Source organism: Phaenicophaeus curvirostris, chromosome 1 (assembly GCF_032191515.1).
Source record: "Phaenicophaeus curvirostris isolate KB17595 chromosome 1, BPBGC_Pcur_1.0, whole genome shotgun sequence".
Taxonomy (NCBI): Eukaryota; Metazoa; Chordata; class Aves; order Cuculiformes; family Cuculidae; genus Phaenicophaeus; species Phaenicophaeus curvirostris.
In genome coordinates, this window is record NC_091392.1 from 66,415,313 (window position 1) to 66,438,610 (window position 23,298).

At 40.1% G+C, this 23,298-nt stretch overlaps 1 protein-coding gene across 23 annotated transcripts in view; it reads left to right on the forward strand.

Moving 5' to 3' along the window:
• CACNA1C (calcium voltage-gated channel subunit alpha1 C) overlaps positions 1 to 23,298 on the forward strand; it is a 480,521-nt gene that overhangs the window by 302,494 nt on the left and 154,729 nt on the right. For all 23 annotated transcript variants that reach the window (XM_069861396.1, XM_069861462.1, XM_069861443.1 and 20 more), the window contains exons 6-7: positions 8,802 to 8,963; positions 10,811 to 11,007. In XM_069861396.1, coding sequence (XP_069717497.1) covers positions 8,802 to 8,963; positions 10,811 to 11,007 — 359 coding nt within the window. The remainder of the gene's footprint in view (positions 1 to 8,801; positions 8,964 to 10,810; positions 11,008 to 23,298) is intronic.

The window sequence follows — 23,298 nt, forward strand, 5'->3', positions numbered from 1 at the left end:
GAAGCTTGAAAGTCTGTTCTCTATCACAGCTGTGCTTGAGCAAGAACAAATTAAAAATAGTGGAAGTGTAATGGGTCATTTCACTGAGAACTGATGCAATCTTCTGGCCAGACTGTCTTTGGGTTTGCATAGCTGTGGAGGGAGAGGGCAAATAAAAGTTTTCCTTGTTTGTGATCCTTCACAGTGATTAAGTATAAACCAACCCTTTACTATGAGCCCAAGAACAATTTTTCTCAGAGAATCCATGATCATGCTGTCAGTAGAAAATCAAAGTTACTTCCTGGGAAAGGGTAACAGCTGATCCTTGCTGGCCTAGGAACTGTCAGGGCTCTTGCATGCCCTTTACCTGCTTACCTTCAGCTCATTTTTACATATCACTGTCTGGCAGTGAATTTGTGACCTCATCCTCCTCCCCTTTCAGCATACATTTACTTTGCAGTGCATTGTGGTTCTTGTTCAAAACAGCCTTAAAGTTAACTTGCTGAACTTCATTTGTGGTTTTGATGAAAGTGGTATTTTTTCTGTAATGTGCAATTTTCAGTAGGCAGTTAGTTGCTGCTTTTCTCTCTGTGCTCCTTCTCTATTCACAGGTAGCTGCATGGGAAGGACATTACACTTTTTTTTTTTTTTTTTTTGACATAGAAAGCGTGTAGATCTTGCCTGGAACTGGAACTCATCCTTGGCTAAGCTGAGCCAGAATCCGGTGGATGGAGAATAAAGTTGAGCTTGTAGGAACTATGTAAGGTGTTGAGACTGGAAAGATGATCAAGGTCTTCTGGTCAGCAAGTAACTTCATAAAAAAGTAACAGTTTGAACAAAAACCTTTTCTAAAAAGGTTAACGCTTCCCAGGAGGTATGCTTCTGTGAGTGGTAGTAGAGGTTTCTTCCAGCAGAGAGGCAGAGAGCCTAAGGCAGCAAGTACATTTATCCAGCCATGCTCCTCAGGCACCCAAAACTGGGGCCATATGGCCACCATGCTGAGGGCAAGCTGTATTATTTGGCTGTCAAAGTTAGGGCACTTGACAAGCAGAGGATACTGAAGATTAATTGTTTCCCAAGAGAAAATGATCCAGAAGGAAGAGCTGGGGTTTGTTGTGGCTTTTGTTTTGTTCTACTGTTGCTTTCTCAGCTTAAAGGATGAGGCAAGAGTGATATTGCAAGACTTGACAAATATACAACTATTATGTCCACATACACATGCTCATTTGCATGAATATTCTTTTAAATGTGTGTGTATTTCGGTTTGAACAGTCAGTGAAAACATTGGTTTGAAAATAGAGAAATGAGAACACTGGAAGCAGATGCCAACGCTTTCTTTTCCTATTCATTCCAACATGTGGGTTTGAATTGCATGTTCATATATGTTTAAGAAGCAGTTAGTACTCCAAAATAGTCACTGTTCAGCTTGAAAAGTGCCTTTCCTAATTTTTCTTTCTTTTCACTTCAGCTAGTTTTGTTTTGTCCTTCCTTCCTATTCCAAGACCTTCTCTATTATTCTTGAAATAGAAATAACATCTGCAGCCCCAAGAATGTTGCACTACACCCACTGAAATTGCTTTATTTAACAATCTGCCACTAATATTTTGAGACTCCAGCAAGACAGTGAAGGACTAGCTCCATGAACTGTTACTGTTACTGTACAGCTGTCCCTAACTGAACTATGCCATATGAGCTTCCTTTGCAACACTGGTGAGGAAAGTCCTCAGTGTTTTCCCTCACAAATCATTGCAGATAGACTTACCTAAAATATCTTACCATGTTGGTGGACCGTTTTGTGATTAAAATGTCTGTTATTTTTCAGTCTTCCTTTAAAACTGATATAAAACTTTTCATATTTATGAATATTTAAAGTTTTTCAATTTTCTTAGCTGATACCTAAATTTACTAAATGATAAACATCCACTTTGGGGAATATTACTGTTTGTATTGCTTGTGCTTTGCAAATAGAGATAACTGCAGTGGCAGTGTCTTAGTGTATCATCAGAAATAACTGTTGTTTGTGGGAAGGCCTAGTTCATGGCTGGGGATGGTGCATAAACTCAACCACTCAAGAGTGGTTCCCAGAAGTGATCTGACTCAGGCACTGTGCTGAGTCACAAATCCTCCCCTGTTCCCCCTTTCTTGCAGAAAGCAGTAGTTTTCTTCTGAACTATATTAGCAGAAAAATAATTATCTCCCACATCCTTGGCACTGACTTAAGTAAGAAAGTCTTTTTGTGTGTCTGTGTATGTATGTATGTTTCAGGAGGCAGGGGACATATGGATGGAGTTGAAAGTCCTCTGCTTTCCCTTTTGTTTCTGCTCATTCTCAGAAGGTAACAGAATCACTAAGTTCGAAAAGACCCATGGGATCATTGAGTCGAACCATTCCCATCAATCACTAAACCATGCCCCTCAGCACCTCATCCACCCGTCTTTTAAACACCTCCAGGGAAGGTGACTCAACCACCTCTCTGGGCAGCCTCTGCCAGTGTCCAATGAGCATTTCAGTGAAAAAATTTTTTCTCATGTCCAGCCTGAACCTCCCCTGGTGGAGCTTGAGGCCATTCCTTCTCATCTTGTCCCCTGTCACTTGGGAGAAAAGGCCAGCACCCTCCTCTCCACAACCTCCTTTCACGTAGTTGTAGAGAGCAATGAGGTCTCCCCTCAGCCTCCTCTTCTCAAGGCTAAACAACCCCAGCTCTTTCAGCCGCTCCCCGTAAGACTTGTTCTCCAGTTCCTTCACCAGCTCTGCCGCTCTTCTCTAGACTTGCTCCAGAGCCTCAACGTCCTTCTTGTGGTGAGAGGCCCAGAACTGAACACAGTATTCGAGAAGCAGTCTCACCAGTGCCGAGTACAGAGGGAGAATAACCTCCCTGGACCTGCTGGTCACTCTGTTTCTGATACAAGCCAAGATGCCATTGGCCTTCTTGGCCACCTGGGCACACTGCTGGCTCATGTTCAGTCGCTGTCAACCAACACCCCCAGGGTCTCTCTCCTCCAGGCAGCTTTCTAGCCAGACTTCTCCTAGTCTGTAGCACTGCACAAGGTTGTTGTGCCCCAAATGCAGGACCCGGCACTTGGCCTTGTTAAACCTCATCCCATTGGACTCAGCCCAGAGGTCCAGCCTGTTCAGATCCCTTTGCAGAGCCTCCCTACCCTCCAGCAGATCGACACTTCCACCCAGCTTAGTGTCGTCTGCAAACTTGCTAAGGGTGCCCTCAATGCCTTCATCCAGGTCATTGATAAAGACATTGAACAGGGCTGGACTCAGCACTCTCCCTGGGGAACCCCACTTGTAACTGGCCTCCAGCTGGATTTAACTCCATTTCCCACCACTCTCTGGGCCCGGCCAGCCAACCAGTTTTCCACCCAGGAGAGTGTGCACCTGTCCAAGTCAGCTGTCAACCAACACCCCCAGGTCCTTCTCCTCTGGGCAAATATGTCATTTGTATGAGACTGTCTTTTGTACGAGACTGTGCCTGCTCACACTCCTGGTTCAGGCAGCACCATGATGGAGATGAAATATAGCCCTGCAAAAGCAATGAAGTAGTAGACTGCAATATGCTTTCTGTGAAGATCTGGACTACTAATACAATTATAAAAGGATACCACCCTGTCTAGCAAGCCAAGTTTGGTCCAAAATTGAAGATGTAAAAATGTGTGATGGAGCAGTGCTTGGAAAGGCCAAATGTTTTTTCTGAAACTAAGCTACCTTTAGTTTCTTGGATGTGTTCCACAAAAAAACCATTGCCAAGTACATTTTAGCAGCTGGGTCCAGTGCATGGGGGGGTTGTGTCATCTTGCTGAGCATTGATCAAAATCCAAAAAAGCTTGTCAGTACATAATGGGGTATACAGGTAATCCCATTGCTTTAGATGCAGACACTTACATGCTTAAAGATAAGTATGTTCTTCAATAACTCCCTGAACTGATGAGAAAGCAACCAGCTCTTCTCATGACTGTCTTTCTGAGAGAAAAATACAGCATCATATAATAGCACTAAAATACCTGCAGCATCCCTAACAGTTTATTTTCTATAGCTTTGAGAAAGATCAATGTTGCTTGGTGTAAGCTTTTTTCCTTCGCATTCTCTCTACTCCCCGTTTGTGCCCTAAACCTTTGGCTCAACACAATCCTCTAGAGGCTGAAAAGAACTTGACCTGGTATAAAAAGCAACGTGGTTCACATGTAAGAAATATATAAAACATTTTATTAGTGTAAATAAATGCTAAATTCTGTGAACCCAGGGAATGTCATTAATGTTTTTTTGCTCGCTGAAACATTTATGGAGTCAATGTCAGACAAATGCTGCCAAGAGGGGTTTTCTAAAGGGAAACTGAGGTTCTTCTAAAATAAATGCTAAGATTTGATTAAGATCTTCAGTTATTCACAGAACAAAAGTATGGGCTGAAAAACTGAAAAAATCCCTTTTCTGGCACTTTCCTAACCTCTGTGCAGTTTCCTCGTTGTCCAATCCGGGGTGAGTTCTTCAAGGCAGATGCTGTGCCTTCACAGATGTCTGGAGATTGTCTAGCTCATGGAGAGAGCTTCCACTCATTAATACGTACATTTAAAATGCTAAATATTTTAAAAGCTTTTATTTATGTTATTTATAGAAGTACAGAAATTTACATTTGCTTGCCAGGACAAGTTCATGCATTTATGATTGTCCAACGATGGCATTGCCAGCCTCTGTAAAGCTTTGTAAAAGTACGGCTCTTCACCCTCCTGTGGGAAGGCAGTTATTGGCATCACCTACTTGAAATCCAGAGGCCAGCTTTTCAGTCTGATCAGGTCACCAGGCATTCTGATTTAATTATGATTATAACCTGCAGAGCAAATTGCTAGGAGTGTAAGCCTTCCATCTACAAGGGAGAAGGTGTCAAAGATGTGTGGTGGTGTAACAGAGAGAACGTCAGGCAAGCGGAAACTCTATTCCCCCTGTATTGTGAGCACCCATATTGGGCAACATCTGTGTGCTCAAGTGTGCAAGGATTAGGCGCGTACGTGAGTTGGGACAGAGAAGTTTTGGTTTGATTTTTTTTTATAGCTTCCGTTGTCTTTTCATTCTCTGTACAGGGAAAGTGTGTAGAAGTTCTCACCATTAGTTTAGAAAAAGCTTTGTGTCTTTGCGTAAGGGGATGATTCGCCTTGATTGACCGTGATCAAAAATGTATCTGTTCATCCATGAACACTGATCAGCACCTCTCAGATTTTAGAAATCAGATTTGAAGTGTTTTAATGCATGCATTTTTTTATTTAAAAAGTATCTCAATTCTACCTACCCATGGCTCTTCCCATCCCAGTTCTTTAATCCTCCTTTATCTGCTCACATTTTTTTCCCCCTTTCCTATTACACTGACTCTTCTGGTTGTCCAGGCCTGGTTCCTCGTGCCATTCCTTGTAAGAGTTATTCATGTTGTAAGTGACTGCCTGAGCTGAGAATAAAGTAACTTACTTGTAGCAGCTGTAGTGCAGCAATAAGCTTGACAACAATGCAGAGATCATGGTGATGTGCGTATGTCCCTAACCCTTCTACAAGTAGCATTCGTTATATCTTCTGAGAGGACATTTCTAAAGTTGCAGTATAGTTAGTGCTTTTAAACTTCCAGAAACTCTCTAAATACTTTAATGGGAATGTATGTAAGCTTGCTAATTAGTGGCATTATCTGCATTTAAAAACAAACTGCCCTGATGGAGTACTGCACAGCACACACATCTATTTATGCTAACGGTATTCAGTATCTCATCTCTTCTTCAAAGTTGGTTTATTATCCTCAAGAAGACTTTCTCTAATAAAGCTAGGTGAAGCTCCTGTAAATCTTCTGGTGGTACACATTCCCCTTGACTGCCTGAACACTTTGTCATCTCATGTTTATGGTGCAAGCCTTTGATTTCACAAGTGGTCCTTTGTTAACACAAAGGGCATTGGTTTGTTGCAGATGTTATCTTCTCTGGACATCTGTAGTAACACTAAAGCACTTTCGTGGCATGGATAATAATGAAGCTACATTTAAAATGAGTTCGTTGTGGTGTCTGTCTTCAGTATCTTCTCAAGAATACTGGATATAGTCTATGATGAATATTAAATCAAGTAATAATAAAAATTAAGGGTAAATTACATAAGACCTGGTATTAGATCTCTTGACCTTGTAGTCTTGGCTACATTTTGGATCAACAAGGTTCCTAAAATCACTACAAATTAAGGCCTTTATTTTTTTGTGTGTGTAGTAGATTTATTTGAGGCTACAAATATTTCAGTCTGCCAAGTTTTTTTTCAAGGTTCATGGCCATCTGTAGTCTTTTAACTTTCTTGTATCATTGTACCTAGTTTGGGAGAAGGTTGGACATAGTTTGAATTTTCTGGTGAATGTTACATTCACAACTGCTGTAAAGTATTGGAGTGATGTTGATGTGGACTGCAATTCATGTTCTGTATTTAGAATTAGTACACTGACTGAGGTGAGTGTCTAGGGGGAAAAGTTGACTGCCTCATGTAATCACAGCAATTTTTTTTCCCCAGAGATATTGCTTAACCAGAGTAAGTACCTAGAGGTAACTGAGTGAGCAAAACATTCCACTCTTGTATAGGATGAGTTTTGATCTTGTCAGTAATGTACTTCATATAAAGATCTCTTCGTAAAAGCCAGAATGTTTCATGCTGAAAATCACTACTTTTGTGTAGTAGCATGAACCACTAACACATAACTTACTGTAGACTCCTGAAAAAAATGTGTTCTCACTAAAGGTATACTAGTAGCTGGCTTTAGATTACTAGCAGGTGATGAATGATCTTGCTGACCTGGCAGGTGGTGCCACATTTAATTGCTTCTTCTGCGTTCCATTGTGGCTGGGGAGGATACACCAAGTCTCAGCCTTAGCTGTGAATTGACAAGCAAGTTGCCTACAAGTGGAAGTGCTTGTCAAGAGATGTGTCATCCTTATTAGAAAGTATTTAAATTAGTAAAAAAAAAAAAAGTCGTTTAAAAAAAAGTCATAAAAATGAAAATCTAAGATCTTAGATTATAGATCTAAAAAGTTAACTGCTATCACAAGCTCTTTCAGCAGATGTATAAGAGACATTTACAACTCATGAATCACAGTTTTCAAAAATCACAGCTAATATCAACTTCTCTGTGGAGATGACAGCATTTGCTGGAGCCATTAGTGGCTTCTGACTCTCAGTCCTAGCAAAATCACAGATTCATTAGGTTGGAAAAGACCCTCAGGATCATCGAGTCCAAACATAAAACTCTGCCCTTCAGCACCTCATCCACCCATCTTTTAAACACCTCCAGGGAAAGTGACTCAACCACGCCCCTGGGCAGCCTCTGCCAGTGCCCAGTGACCCTTTCCCTGAAAATTTTTTTTCTGATGTCCAGTCTGAACCTCCCCTTTCAGGTAGTTGTAGAGAGCAATAAGGTCTCCCCTCAGCCTCCTCTTCTCAAGGCTAAACAACCCCAGCTCCCTCATCTGGTCCTCCTAAGACTTGTTCTCCAGCCCCTTCACCAGCTTTGTTGCTCTTCTCTGGACTCGCTCCAGAGCCTCAACATCCTTCTTGTGGTGAGGGGTCCAGAACTGAACACAGTATTCGAGGAGCGGTCTCCCCAGTGCCGAGTACAGAGGGAGAATAACCTCCCTGGACCTGCTAGTCACTCTGTTTCTGATCCAAGCCAAGATGCCATTGGCCTTCTTGGCCACCTGGGCACACTGCTGGCTAACGTTCAGACCGTCATTTTTCTGATCTGGCTGTTTGTAGACTGTAGAGTTCTAGAGGTTTCTCAAGACTTCCATCATTAATAACTTGCCAATGACACTGGTTGTCATCACTGCCACCAGTGATAATAACTTTAAGACATTCGTAAATGCAAATCCTTACTAAAGGCTTATGAGACTGGCTTTGTTATTCTGGTTTTACAAATGAGGAGAAGGAGACAGAGAGAAACCAATGAATCTATAGCTTGACTCTACTACATTTGAGGGTACAGCTGCTTAGCTCTTTAGCAAACTCAGCTGCAAGTCACCTTCCTCAGGCCATTCTGGAAGTGTTTGGCTTGCTCACAATTAGGACTTAAACCAGTATCATGTAATAATACTTTGCTTATACCACATTCTAGGGGGCTCAACAACATCTGTTACAGAGTGATCCCTACATCCTGGGGCAAAACCAGCATTGCTGGTTCTGACTCTCCCTATGTTCAGATTGAAGGCAGGTGAGGTGGATCTTGTGGTCAGGGAGATACTGAGGCCCATGAGCTCTCAGTCAGTATGGGTCTGGAGTTTCTTCAGCAGCTCAGGCTCTGCCTGAGACTGGCTTTACCTCTGGAAGGGCTCAAAACTGGAGTAGGAACACTACTTCAGTTTGTCATCTCTCCCCATGCTCTGAGGTACAGCTCTGCGACACCCCAGCATTTGGTCTCCTGTGCGTCTCACTGTTCTTGTCCTACATCAGTTCTGGTTGTTCTGTGCTTTTCCCACGCTTTAACTCTCCTGAATACTGTCTAGGGATCAGCTTAGAACTTGTTTTCAAGAACAGGCAAAATAGCTAACTTGTTCCCTCTCCGGGGTTGTGGTATTTTAGTGACAGGTAAAGTAATATCTGTTCTATTTTAGTCTGTAATCCAGGCTGTGTTGGTAAATCTGTGAAGTACTAGGGATCTTCTAGAGGAAGGTGATCTGTAAACGTACATTTTTATGTCATCAAGATAATGAGTTCAGATGAGGAAAAATGAAATAAAAATGGCACAATATTGTACAATTCATAGCCTTTCAAAATTTCATTCTCTTGCTAATACGTGTTTCCTTCTGTTCTCTCTGCAGGTCTCCAGGTGGTTTTAAATTCAATTATCAAGGCCATGGTCCCTTTGTTGCATATTGCCCTGCTGGTGCTGTTTGTCATTATTATCTATGCCATCATTGGACTGGAGTTATTCATGGGGAAGATGCATAAGACCTGCTACCATGTGCAAGGGGGACTAATAGGTAAGGAGAACACAATATCGTGCATACAAAGATTTTCTGGGGAAGGCTTTCCCTTTACGTAATAGAGCATTTTTGCTAGTACAGGAGATGGGTGGCTTTTGCTCCTTGCTGTGTACCTGTTTGGGGGTTCACAGCAGTGGTTCCTCTGTTCTGCTTCTTGGATATGCATCACTTCTGATGTAGAGATACTGTCTCTGATGGTGAGAGTTTCACTTGCACACCTTGGGCACACAGTTGTCCTGTCTGTAAAGGCTACAAGCAAAACTGTCAGTTCTTGTGGAACACAGTAATGAACTTTTCAGTGCAGATGTGTGGTTCTACAAGATGGCCCGAGTTCTTTAACAAACATCCCAGAGGCTGAAGCAGCACTAAAGTAGTGATGATTTCATCACTACAGACTGAGCTGGAAATGAAATGGCAACATGGAAATGAACAACTCTTACGTTTTATTATTAATCTTGTACACAAATACATCTTCATTTTAAACCAGAATATCTAACTGAGGCCTAGTACCTTTTTATTTTCCTACATCACAGACTGTAACTGCAGTTAGAAGTGCAGCTAATAAGAAAAAAGAATTATATTAATGGGTGGAAACTTTTTGCACCAAATCCATCAGGAAAGAACTTTCAAATTATTTACAAAATGAAACATTCAAATTTCAAACTAATTCAGTTGTATTGTCACTCACTTATCTAACCATCTGCTCTTTTTCACTTGATTTACTCAACAGCAGTTATTCCCCACGTAGTGGTGGGTGTCAATGTCTAGGCCCCAGTTCAGCTCATAAGCAAGAGAATATTGTGCAGCAGGAGATTGTTTAAGAATGTTTTCTCCTTTTTTATCATTGGCAGATTAAATTTTCTGGAATTTATGCTAGAAATAAAATGTAGTATCAGTCCACTTTACATTTTTAAAGTGTGTATGTCTTTCTTCATACTGTCTGTAATTATTATAAATTACAGCATCTAATTCTAACAATGCTATTTCTTGCATGCTTTAATGTTCAGAATGTGGTCAAAACTTTTGGAAAATCACATTTTTTGCCATACAAAATAAGAAATAAACATAATTACCTGCTCCCACAAACATGCATACCTGCGTCAGTTATAACTGTAGCAATAGGTGATGAAATCTATATTCAAAAAAAAAATAACAACCAACTAATTGCAGGAACTTTTGTGCCTATAAAACTGTATACCATAGCATTTTGTATACAGCAAAGCATCTAGGGAGGCTCGTTTTATGGGTTCTCAGATCTTTGGAAACACCTGTACAGAATAAGGGGTGGATAATGCAGCAGCAGAGCCTTATAGAGTGTGTACAACTGAACTATTGATAAAATGCCACACAGCTTCTAAACTCCAAAACAGCAGAGCTCTGGAGACTCTCTGCTGTAATTTAGTAGTAGCTTGGAACCATACTCGCCTATCTCCAGAGCACTGAAGCCTGTCTCCTGCAGAGGTTCAGTCTCCTTCACACTATGCCACTCAGCACTGCAGTTCCCTTCCAAGATTAACTCAGATGCCAGGCAATATGAAAATAGTGGTCATAACGTGCAGCCTAAAGAAATATAATAGACTTGAACAAATATTTTCTGTCATGTTGAAAGACATCTCAATTTTAATTTTAAAATTTGACAGCTCAGCCATTATTTTTACAAAGAGAAAGTGAAGCACAACAAAACGTCCTTCTGGCCATTAAAATTAAGTTTCCTATGCTTTCCTACAGAAAGCTGTCAAATTCACTAGAAAATGTATTTGTTAAAATCGGATTTCTTTCACTCACTTATCAGTGGTTCAAATAGCAATTCGTTCTATCATCTCTGTTTTCTCCTTTTCTTTAAGATACACCTGCGGAAGATGATCCATCTCCCTGTGCCCCCCAGTCTGCACATGGGCGGCAGTGTCAGAACGGCACTGAGTGCAAGGCAGGCTGGGAGGGACCTAAGCACGGTATTACAAATTTCGACAATTTTGCTTTTGCCATGCTGACGGTGTTTCAGTGCATCACAATGGAGGGATGGACAGATGTACTGTACTGGGTACGTATCCGAAAATGATTAGCTGAAAGGCCTGCTCATGTGCTCCCGCTATGTTGTAACTTTGGGGATTTAGCTATCTTGCTTGCTTTCTATAGTGAAGGTATGGTTGTGAGCATGGAGCTTTAATTAACTCAGAATATTAGTGGGTAAAATGGGAGGGTTTACCTGGCATGGTTAAATCGAATGTAAATGTTGACTTTCCATTGATATTTTAATGTTGAAAGATGGCAAGTGGCTGATTCATTTGACGATTTACAATGTACCTTTGTTGAGCACAATGTCATGTAAAGACTCTCTCTGTAGGAGTGAAATATCTCATACATCTGCACATTACTGATATAGAAGTATTTGTGACAGATAACTGTACGCTCTACCTGTGGCATTGAAGTTACAAAGGCATTACACTGATCAGCTTGTGGGTTTTATAAGAAAGGCCTCACAAATCCCTTTTCATGCCAGGACTACTCCAGATTATGACGTTTATCATAATAATATTAGAATAAATTCTCCTAACTCTGTCAGTAGTATACATGATTATACTTTTAGCTGAAACATATTATCTTTAATCTAAATGCACTCTCATCTTGTCCTTTACTGGAAGTTTCGATAGCTTTAATGTCTACCTTGTAATTCCTAATGTGTTGGGAAATGCAGTGGCAATACAATTATACTATAGGAGTTAAAATTAGAGTTACCTTTCATTTGTGAACCAGATAAAAGCATGTTTCTGGATTCATCTCTTGCCATCAACTTTTGCAGCAACATGTTATGGTCCAGGAATTTAGTTCACAGATGGCTCGGTCCCACCTGTATAAGGCTAACTCAGGCTTTGAAGACTGACATATTATGACACCTAGTTCTCCCAAGATGGTAGGATATGCTACTGTGCATGATGGAATTTACCTCAAGAAGACCCAAAACACAGAGAAGGATAATCTAGACTGAGGCAGCTTGCACTGTTAATCAGCACTAGATTCTCTCTTAAACATGAGCCTGAAGCTGCCTTCCCCACCATCAGTGAGTTACAGTTTACAAGATTTCCCTTTGAAGATTTTGCTTATCTGCAATGAATAGTCTCTGTCAAACAGCTAGCAGTTGTCTCTTTATCCTCACAAATTTAGGTTAGAATTGTGACTCTGGCTTCATTCTAATGCCTGAGATAAAGGGCAGAGATCAAACCACAAGGGGAGTCTGTGTCTCAGAGAATAAAAATTACCTTTACTTGAAAAGAGAGTATAGATTAATAAAATAATGAAGAAGAACAGAAGTTAAGTCAGAAAAGGAACTAGGCAAAACTACTCCATGGCTCAGCTATAGCTGTATATTACGTACCTGTCTTTTTATCCCATTTAGCTCACATTCCTGCAGCCATGTGTGATTGAAAGGATTTATAGGTAGTGCAGGGAAAATAAAAGAGAGTAAAAGCTATGAAAAATAAACATGAAAGTAGTTTTGGCAATGTATACCATTTAGTAATGTGAAACTTATCCACAAGTTATCATCATTTTCTCCAAAGGCACATGTTAGCCAACCCTCACACTTTTGGGTCCATACGTCACTTGCATGGCTGGATGTGAATTGTACCAAACTCAGTTAACAGTTCTCTAACAATAGGAGTCCAAATTACATACTCAATGCTAAACGATTTTCTACCATGACTGCTGCAGATGGTCTGATTTATTTTTTTTTTATAGTGTTCCTGCAATAACCTGGATTTTAGCTGTTGATTTCTGTTTAGTGTTCAGCGAGATTTTTTCACTGATTTCCTGAGCTGTTCTTTTTTTCTTTGGAGACAACATGGCAAACTGAGACCTGACATTAATTGATGGTCATTAATTTTAGAGGTATCCATCTAGTTAGCCTTTCAGATTATGACTTTGATAGAATATTTGCTCTGGAAATAAAAGAAATACTTGTTATTGTCAGTTCCAAGTTATTCCTAGACAGGAACACAAAGGATAAGAATCAGCATTGCATATAAAAATTTTGTAGTTGAGGAAGAGGAGAAAATTTAGTTTCTAAAGGAATAAAACAGATCGCCTACTTTTAAAGGCCATGAAGTACAAAGTTTGAGTTAATACCTGAATGCCTGAAGAATTTTAGTAAGTGGGATAGGATGTAAACATACATTTTAAACTTAGTGTGAGCCACTCTTTCTTTAGTGTCTAACACCTTTGCCTCTTCAGTCAAGGAAGAAGAGTGGACTTGTCATAGACAACCCATGGGGGACTGCAGCTCCTCACGAGAGCAGAGATAGCAGGTTATTCTCTTGTTAAGTAGATAATAGTTTGAAAGATCTCCTGGATCCACAGTGAGGTCATGGAAATTAAAATTTGCTTTATTAGGAAATAAATCTGAACTGCTAATTAAATTAGAAATCCAGACTGAAACATCCCCTCTCTCCAGCTGCATCCTGAGACAGAGTTCGTTGTCCATTTTACCTAATGGAAAGCACAGATTAAAGAACAGTATGAGAAAATGCTGTCTGCAAATCAGACAACTTTGCTGCTGAAAATTTTAGGTGATGATTTTCAGAGGTGGTTCCTTCAACTTAAAGATACAAGCTAATGGGTTAATATTAAAAGGGCTGCACATTCAAGGTTCAAGCAGACTGTTAGATTCTTAGCTCCTCTGCAATTCAGAGTAGAAAGCAAGGTTTGAATCTGGGGTCCTGCTGGAGTCAATGGCAAAATTTCAATTAATTTCAAAAGGTCAGGATCTCACCTTCTATTTTGTAAAATCTTGATCATGCCTTTGAGATTTTACACATGCAGTCAGGTGTACGATGTGAGGACTTACAGATGCCTTATCAGGGCCCTGGTGTTATTGAGATTGTCTTCCAAGGACATACATGTGGGAATAGGGAATTTTCATTGCTCCCTCCTTAAATCTGGAACTAAGAGCCTGACCTAAAACTCAGCAGAAGAACAGATAAAGCACTGGCTTGAAACGTTTAGACAATGGAACAATTGCCTTGGTTTGAACTTTTCTGTAAGTGCTTTTCAATTGTTTTTTCCTTTTTTCTGAAAAATACCTTTTGAAAGGTATCTAGATCTCTGTAATTCTCTCAGTAGGACTGGGAGAAGCTTGCCATGTTTTAGCATGTTGCCCTGAAAAATATACTAGTAATTTCATGTAGCCTATGTCTATCTTGTGCCACACTTTGCAAACTTAAACCTGCACGTTTAAAAATTAGAAAGCTGTACAAATTTCCACAAGCCCTGGACTCCTAATCTACTTAGTAGACAAATTTTACATCCAGTGTCCTGCTTCCTCCTTCATGCTTCCCCTTAGGCTTCCTCCAGCTTTTCACCTTGGTAGCAAAAGCTGTCTCCTCACTCGTGGAGTACTATCCCAGCCTATGATCCTCACAAGAAAGATAATCAGAGATGGGAAAGCAATAACCTTTTTTTCCCTAAAAGAACTTGCCATCAATAAGATCAATACACTTTTCCTATCTCCTCTCTCACTCAGGAGATAAGACGTGTGAGTAGATTGGTTTCTTACGAAACATGAAAGAAAACTGTTAGAGAAAACAGTGTGACACTGCTATAGTGGCAGGTAAGATTACTTACAAGGAGCCAAATTTTTAATGTAAAATAACTGTATTGGACAAGATGAAAATCTGTGCAAAACAACCTTGTTGACTCTTTGCTAAAGATTTAATCTTCGTTGAAGGGAGCGCTAAGTGTTTATAGGAGCACATCTCCTACACTGTCTCAGTCTTACAAGGTCTACTTTGTCCCAATATAACTGCGAGGTGGGTTTATCTCAAATGCAGATAGTTCATGGAATCATTTGGGTAGACAGGCACCTCTTATGATGTGTCACCTCACAATTTTTCCTATGCATTGTAGAAAGTTTGAGCTTATTATTCTTAAAGCTCTCCTTAATGTATGATCAGCCAGCATTAGCAGCTCACTTGCTTGTGCAGGCACCAGGGTCTGTTTCTGAAGACCTCTCAGTCTTGGAAACTCCCAGCGGCAGATGCGAAAGTTATAAATTGAGTTATTTAGTATTTTGTAATCAGCCTCTGCTGCAGTCCATTATTTCTTATTGTCTTGTTGACTGAGGAGGAAAATTAATCCCTGCGTAGTTTGCAACACCCTGTTTAAGTATTTGTAGGCATTTTTTGTGTTCCCTTAATCTTTTTATTAATCTGAGCAGATTCAGTTTGCTCAACCTTCCCTAATGGGACTTCTTTTTAATTATTTTTAATCAGTTTGTTACTGTTCTTCGTGAAAGCTTCGCTTCTGAGATACGATTTGGACAGTGCCCTGTCTCTAGAAGGGCCTTCATCTTTGTGTGAAATGTGCTTTCTGCAGCTGGGGCCCTGTGACACTGCATGCAAAACTGCCCACTGCAGCCTCAGTTTTACATGCGTGGTCTCTCCACCCCCTGCATCGATGCAATTATATATATATGTAATATATATATATATATACACATATAAAAATGAAAACAGAGTGCAGAGCAAGTGCACAATGCAACCATACATTGTTGTACTGGGCTGTTCACGCTGCTGAGTAGTGGAGAAACCTGGTCATGAGATGCTCTGTATACAGCTTGCTATTACAGCTTTAACTTTAGGATTTATTGTACTCAGTCTGCTTGATGATTATTAATAATGAGCAGCCTTGAGCCTACCATCATTTTTTTGAGTATTGACTTTGTCCCATGTCGTTCGGACAAAGCTTCATAATAGTTGGCCGAGTCTCCAGAAATAACATGGGGTGCCTCAAGAGACGGTTTACCTCAAGGCTCTAACTGTAAACTAAGGAGTGTGATATTACTATGGATGGACTAAAGCCAAGTCTGGATAGGTTCCAAGGCACTAACTTGTCCCTGGAAGAGATGCCTGAACTGGCACATAAAAAGTTGACTCCCTCAAATTTAACTGAACATTCCTTGGTAGGCTTGCCCAGCCTTTAGGCAGGAAAATGTTTTAGTAGTCTAAAACAGTGCAGTAGAGCCACCACAAAGTAGAGGGAGCCACGATGTAGTGAGATTGAATCAGTGGGAACATTCAGAAGCATCACATCCTTAAGAACAGTATCAAGTAGCATATATAGATGCAGTGGCTTGAGCAGGATGTCCTTCAAGATCCTTCCATCTTTGAATCTGAGAGACCATGCTTCCAAGAGTCACTAAATGAGCTTGAAAATAAATCTTACAGTTACCCTTACAATCCCCATCATGAAATCAAAACAGAACAAACTGGACAAGAGATATAATTTACTTTGCTGACAGCATTGACATATCTTGTGAGCTTTTCTCATCCCCCTACAGTATGTTGCAGCCAATGAGGAAGATGATGTGAGGAATACAGAGATATTGCCACAAAGTGGAAGACATTAAACGCAGAGCTGCAACCCTTAATTTTTACCAGCTGTGTTTTTCCTTCTAACCCTTTATTCTTGCAGCACTTAGGCTTGAATTAGTAGGGCTTTCCACACCAGAAAATTATCTGATTCTAAGTATATATCTGTCTACATGTTTCCATGGTGTTTACTCCCCATCAACCCCCACCCCTCCAAGCAAATGCTGGGATTTTATTGTTGTGGAGTTGAGGGGTTTTAATCATCTTTTTGGCAGGGTTTTGCATGGATGTGAAAAATCCACAAAGAATAAGCACGCAAGTATGAGCAATCCATCTTTATGACTGCAGAGCTTATTTCATCTCTATCTGATGTATCAGTGGAGGGTAAGGGGAGAGGGCCCATAGTTCAGAGCACTGAAGGGACACAGTATTAATGCACTGAAAAAGCAGTGTCCACACTTGATTTGCATAAATGCTGGCCTAAATCTGTTTTCCTTTTTCTTATGAACAACTACACGTGCAACTATCATGGTTGCCTTTACCACTGCCTTGAAAGTGAGTAACAGCAGTGACATGTTGGTTGCCAGCTACCATAAAAACCTGCTGCTGAACATTTATTCTATGCAAAATAGTCATTTACTGTGTGAAAAGAAGTTTTTATGAGCCCTTCAGACCTCAACTTTGGACCTCTCAGTCCTCTTCCTCTGTATGGAAAGAAACTCTCCATTAAAAATAAGCTTCTTTGGGTTGGTTATGGGGAGGTGTTAATGGAGATCCTCTGCCCAGTGCTCCTGCGTGGGAAGGACGTCTTTAATAGCCCTGTCTTTCTGTTGCACTTTCTCTATTCTTTCTTCTTTTGTTCTTCCTTAGACTGTTTCCTAATTGCTGCTGTCTAATCACCACAGAGACCTTTCTTGTCTTTAATTTTTAATCTTTTATCCCCAAGCAATAAAATTAAGTGCTGAGCTACTGGGACACTTATATATGACTTAGGATTTTAAATGTCTCTGTGGATGCACTGCTTCGGCCCTAGAACCAGTTTCTCAAGAACTGATGATCATTACCTTCTGCAGCAACCATCCACAGAATGGTTAAGTTAGGACCCATATCCACTAGACAAATTCACAAATAACGAACTCTGGTTCATTATCTAGACCCTGGGAAGGAAAAAGACAGAGGAATATGCTGAAGGTCAAAACACAAGAGGTGGCTCTAGAAGTGACTATATATAAAAACTCGTGCTTATTTTGAGTTTTATTTGTTTCAACATCTTGTTTTCAAGACAAAAGGCAATCCAACTAGATTCTCACCAATCCTACTGTGAATAATGTCTTTCCTGCCTGCACTGAGAGAATTGGTTCACTAATATTGACTTTATTCATTGATTTCTGTGGGACTTCTGCCTTAGCAGGACTTGAGGGCTTAGTATGATGGGTATAATATAAGTATGTAGTTTAGGTGTGCCCATGGCCTCCCCTAGAACTGTCTCCTTCTAAATCTAATCCTCTGAACTGCACCTAAGTTGGAGGCCTAAAAACATTATTGGACACATCTCCCTAAACATACAAAGTGACCAGAAGCAGAAAATGAGGGTTTAGAGCTCAATCAGAGGAATATTTATCACGTAGCACCCACATTGTGGACTTAAAAAGCATATCTAGAAGAAATCAGTCCTGGACACTGTGCTGATCTTGCCCATATGGTGTTGCTGATAAAAGTTACAAGAAAAAGAGAAGGCACAGTCTTGTCTGCCGACAGTGCAGCAGTTTTACCCTTTTCAGACTATTTGGCAGTAGTTTCTCTAGTGAACTGCTAGTGCTTATACAATATGTGAGTGGCTAGTGTGCCTATCAGATGAAGGTTTCTCTAGCTGTGTGCTATGAGTTCTAGATACTGTACATTTTGTTTGAGAATTACGGATGTGATTTCACAACTAAAAGCGGGATTCTTCATCTAATACGTAGAATGAATTTCTAGGAATATGATAGATTGGCAACTGGCTACAAAGGAAACGGATATTCTCATCAAGTGCAAAATAAGAATTGACAGTCATCCTTCCACTTATTAGAAAGGGTAGTGATTATCTACAGCTTACAGTACTGTTTTCATTATCTTTATTTGTAAGGACTTAATTGACTATGTAAATCAATAAGCAGTATGTGCTTATGTATTCCAATGCATGCAGCAATCAGCGCTGTTCTGATATACGTGTGGTAGACTTTGCTACCAGTCTGCACTGAGACAGATAGAGGCAGTTATAAAGCAGCAATACAGTAAAACAGGCAGAAAATCCTATCTGGATAATCAGCCATGCAAATGTAAATACAAAATAAACAGAAACAGGAAGGGATAGCCCAGAATTCTAAGATAGAATGAAATCTTTAGATTTGGAAACCCACCATCCTAGGGGATATTTTCATGCTTGAAATCAGCACTTTATTCTTTTGGAGTGAATTTCCAAAGCTTTTACAAGATGAAAAGGTTTTTAAATAACTGAGCAGAAGCAGAAGAGAGAACTGCTGCTGTAGCTATAATGAAAGAAATACCAGCCCTGTGGCTAAATAGCCTTTGGACTTTTGGGTGACTTTTTCAAAGATCAACCTTTTCCTTTTACAGGGGAAAAAAAGCTATGCACACTTACATGGGAACAAGGCAACTCACGTAAAACAATGTAACTTTTGCCTTTAGTGGCCTAAATCCAAATCCTGACTAAGTCACTCAAGTTCAAATCATTTACTACATGGCATTCCTGCAAACTCACTCAACAAGCTAAGTCAGTCATCTAAACAGTCACGTGACAGAATGGAGAGGTTTTCTGGGTGCTGTTTCCTGTATAGGGACCTGACTTTGACAGAACGCTGCAGATGGTTCACTGATGTGAGCCTCTTCTAAGTAGATCTACTGTTCAGGAATGAGTAGTGTAATAAGAAGGCAAGAGTAATGTCACTATATGTTCGTCATTGAGTAGAGAAGTGGTGGAGGAAATGGCTTGTCAGCCATCTATACCAACAAGCAGAATGGATCAAGAGCAAGGGCTTGGCATACTAGACCCTAGGCTATGTTTGTGGAAGGTCCTGAAGACCTGCTCAGTCTGGGTCTAGTGTTTTTAATAACTCTGTGTGGGTCAGTGTATGACCCGTTCTTTCCCAGCTGATCTGTGTGATACAGAATCATAGAATCATAGAATAGTTTGGGTTTGAAGGGACTTTAAAGATCATATAGTTCCAAACCGCCTGCCATGGGCAGGGACACTTCCCACTAAATTAGTCTACCAAAGGCCCCATCCAACCTGACCTTGAACACCTCCAGGATGGGGCAGCCACAATTTCCCTGGGCAACCTGTGCCAGTGCCTCACCATTCTCTGTGTAGCCTCAATGCAGGCTTTTGAGGGAATACTTTAGAAGGAATTATTTGCATCCTCAAAGTGCAACAGTTTCAGCACACTCTAGAATGTGAGTTGCTTTATCACTTGGCAATAAATGAATTTCAATATTTCACTTTTGACTGACGTGCTCTATACTAATCTAAATTGAAATACATTTAATTTTATTTCTCTTTTATGTATTAAACTTGGAGAAAGAGCAAGGTGGCAAAACAGGGGGGTTACTGAAGCTCAGATGTAAGTAGTTCTCAATGTATAGCTAATGTTTTCAGTGGAAGTTCAGAATCCCTGTATTGCCAAAAATGCTGCAGAGCTATGTAGCCCCCTCCAGCATACACAGAAAAGTAGACAGGTTCCACAAGAAAGTGCAAAAAGCAGAGGCGGGATGGCAGCAGGAAGTATAAATAGTAGCTTCCTGATTATTTCTGTTTTCCCTTCCTTAGTATAATTGACCACAGGAATTTCCTAGTGGTACACTAACAAAATTTAATATGCTGAAATTTAGTAAAAAAATTAACTTTTCAGGTAGTTGATTTGCCATGGTAATCCATGTCCCTTTAGAATATTGCTAGTGTTAATAAATATTGCAACTTCATGAAAAGAAAATTCAGTAACACTGCTGTTTTCTTTAGGTCAAGGGAGAGCCTAACTTTTTCTCTTCTATTTTTAAATGAAGAGTGTGAAGCCAAATGTCTTTGCCGTCAGTTGAAGTTGTACTGTAAACTTGTGTGAATGCTATTTAAAATTATAGATTTAATTAAAACATAGTAAACACACACAAGTCCATGTTGTCCTCCTAACTCTCCAGCAAGCACTAACTAATATGCTGTAGAAGCATGGGTTCTGTAAACATCTTATACAGAAATAGCTTTCAGTGGAAAAAACAGTTCTGCTCAATCATTGTGTGCTACCGACATTTTGAGCTACTGATATACAGTACCCGTAGTTTGGGGATAGGTGGTTTACAGTTCAGGTTTTGGAAATGGGTCTCAGACTTCATACAGTCTTTCCCAGCTGAGAAAGTATGCATATCCTTGAAAAGGTGGGACCAGTGTTTAATGAGTGATGAAAATATGACTCCGTGCTGGTATAATGAAATAATCTTGGCAAATTCTACTGGTAGCAGCGTACTTCCCGCATACTGTGTGCCATAAAAAGCAAATATCATTTTCTTCAAACCTTTTATGTGTTCTTCATTGAAGGGACTTCATATAACAGCATAATGGTTTTCCACTGTGATTATATTATTTCTGAGAAGCTCAAACAGGTATTTTACATGTTTTCACTTTGCCAACAGGTAGCTGGCATGGTTATGAGGCAGTGCTGCTAGATCTCTACCCTTGTTCTTCAATAGGTTGCAGCAGCCTGGTACGGCTTGTCTGCAGGACTCCTGTCTTTACACGTCTTCCCAAGAAGTTCAAGTCAGTCAAGAGGTATATTTTGCAGGATTATGTGCTCTCATGCCTCTGAGGTTAAGCCCAGCACTGGTTTCACTTGTCTTCCCTATAGTGGTCTGTGGGAAGCTTGGTCAGTTCTGGAGTCTTCACCCTTTTGTCAGGGAGATCAGGCATCATAGCAGTGAACTGTAGCTATAGTCAATTTTTGTTCTAAAATAAACCAGGAGTTACAGTTCATCTGGATCAGAGCAGGTGTACTGGGGTGAGGACATCTACAGGGGATTCAACATAGTCTTTGTTAGCAGGAGCGAAGAAGCCACCTCTGCAGACTCCATCTTCTCAGATCTGCCTGCCTCCCTCCTCTTCTCTCTTCTGGACTTCTGGAACATTATTAGTGCTAATACATGTTGCAACTTTGTGAAAATGAAACCATTGCAGCAGTTTCTCTGATTCTTTCTCAAGCATTCTCTGTTGCAAATTAATCTCTTCCCTTGATGTTTCTGTTGTCCTCGTCGAGGCAGTCCTTTCTCAGTTAATGGCTCCATTTAGGTACTGCAGAGAGTTCTGTACAAATTGCCAATATTTCTAGCTCAGAGAGGAATTTTAATTTGCTCTTTCCATCACTACAGAACAATTGGAGAACCAAGGTACACATAGGAATCTTATTATTATTCCCACTGCCCACATATGATGAATCTTGCCTGCATTATTTGCTTTTATACTACAGTGACCGTATAGCAGAATAACCTTTCTGGAGCATTCTCTGCCCCAGTTCATGATCCCTGTGCACTTGTCTTCATCCACTCAGTTTTGCCTTTCTCCTGACGACACTCTGAAAAAATGATTATGGATATAGAAGCTCTGAGCAACCTGATCTAGTTGGAGATGTCCGTGCTCACTGCAGGGTCATTGGACTAGATGACCTTTAAAGGTCCCCGCCAACCCAAAGCATTTGATGATTCTACGTTTATTTGTACTTAAATAATGCACATACAGAATTTGTAAAATTCCATAACTGAGGTAACACAGTTTCACTCCCATCTCTGTCTTTTTTTCCTTGAGTCAATTCTGAAACCTAAAATTCCCATCATTTACCACCTGTCTTAAAGACTCAGGAAGGCTGAAAGAATATTTCAGGTTCACAAGATGAGTGATAATTCTTCCCATGATGCACTAGAATGTTTAGATTGAAATGCTTAAATCTTTTTGTCATTTTTTTAGTCATTGTGTACATTAAACTCTTAATTCTTCCCAAGGAATTTCAGAAAATATGCTCCTCATCATTTATTTCTCCCAATCCTGTGCCCTGTCCCATTCAAGCAAAGCATTTATGCGTATCAGTTCATTTCTGCTGGTAACAATAATGTTGACCATTGACTTCTATTGAATTATTCATATGCCTTAAATTATGCACATGCATGAGTACTGGATTAAAAACCAACCAAGCAAGGACAACTAATTAGATTTTAAATATTGAAGGATCTGCAAGGTGGAATCTTCATCCTTAGGATAATAATACTCTAGAACTAAATCCAGCTTTAAGGCTAAATGATGAGTAAGAGGAAATATGATCCTTTTCTTGCTTATTCTGTGAATGGCAAGCAAAATGAGATGGATGCATGCTGTGTATAGACCTACTTGAGGTGTATGTGGAGATCAGCCAGGAATTTCTCAAGTAAAAATGTGCTTTTTTCATATCTTTATTGATATGACATGTAGCAGCCTCATACCATTCAGGCTCAAAACAGATGAGCAGATTCAGGATCCCTAGGATTTCAGTGCTGAAGAAGTAATCAAATAGTTTTCTTCACAGGCTGGAAAAATATGGAGCCTAGCAAAAAGAGAAAGTCCGTTTTAGTAATGCTGTTCTTTACTGTGTCTTTAGTTCTGTGTCACCTCAGTGAAAACTTTCTCGGGCTTCTTTTAAGCATTTATAGTTTTGTGAAAATGTTGGACATTGTGAATAACAACGAATAATTTCCTAGTTAAAGGCAATATTATAAGCAGCAGGGCTTACAATAAGCTGCAAAATGCATAATTAATATTTATCGCAAGTATTACATGGAAAAAAACAGTATAAAATAAGCAGGGTACTATTTAGAGATCAGAGATCCAAGTGCAGGATTTGTTACCAGAGCTAACGAAGAATATTGAAGTTTGGCATGTTTAAGGGTTCTTTATTTTTATCATG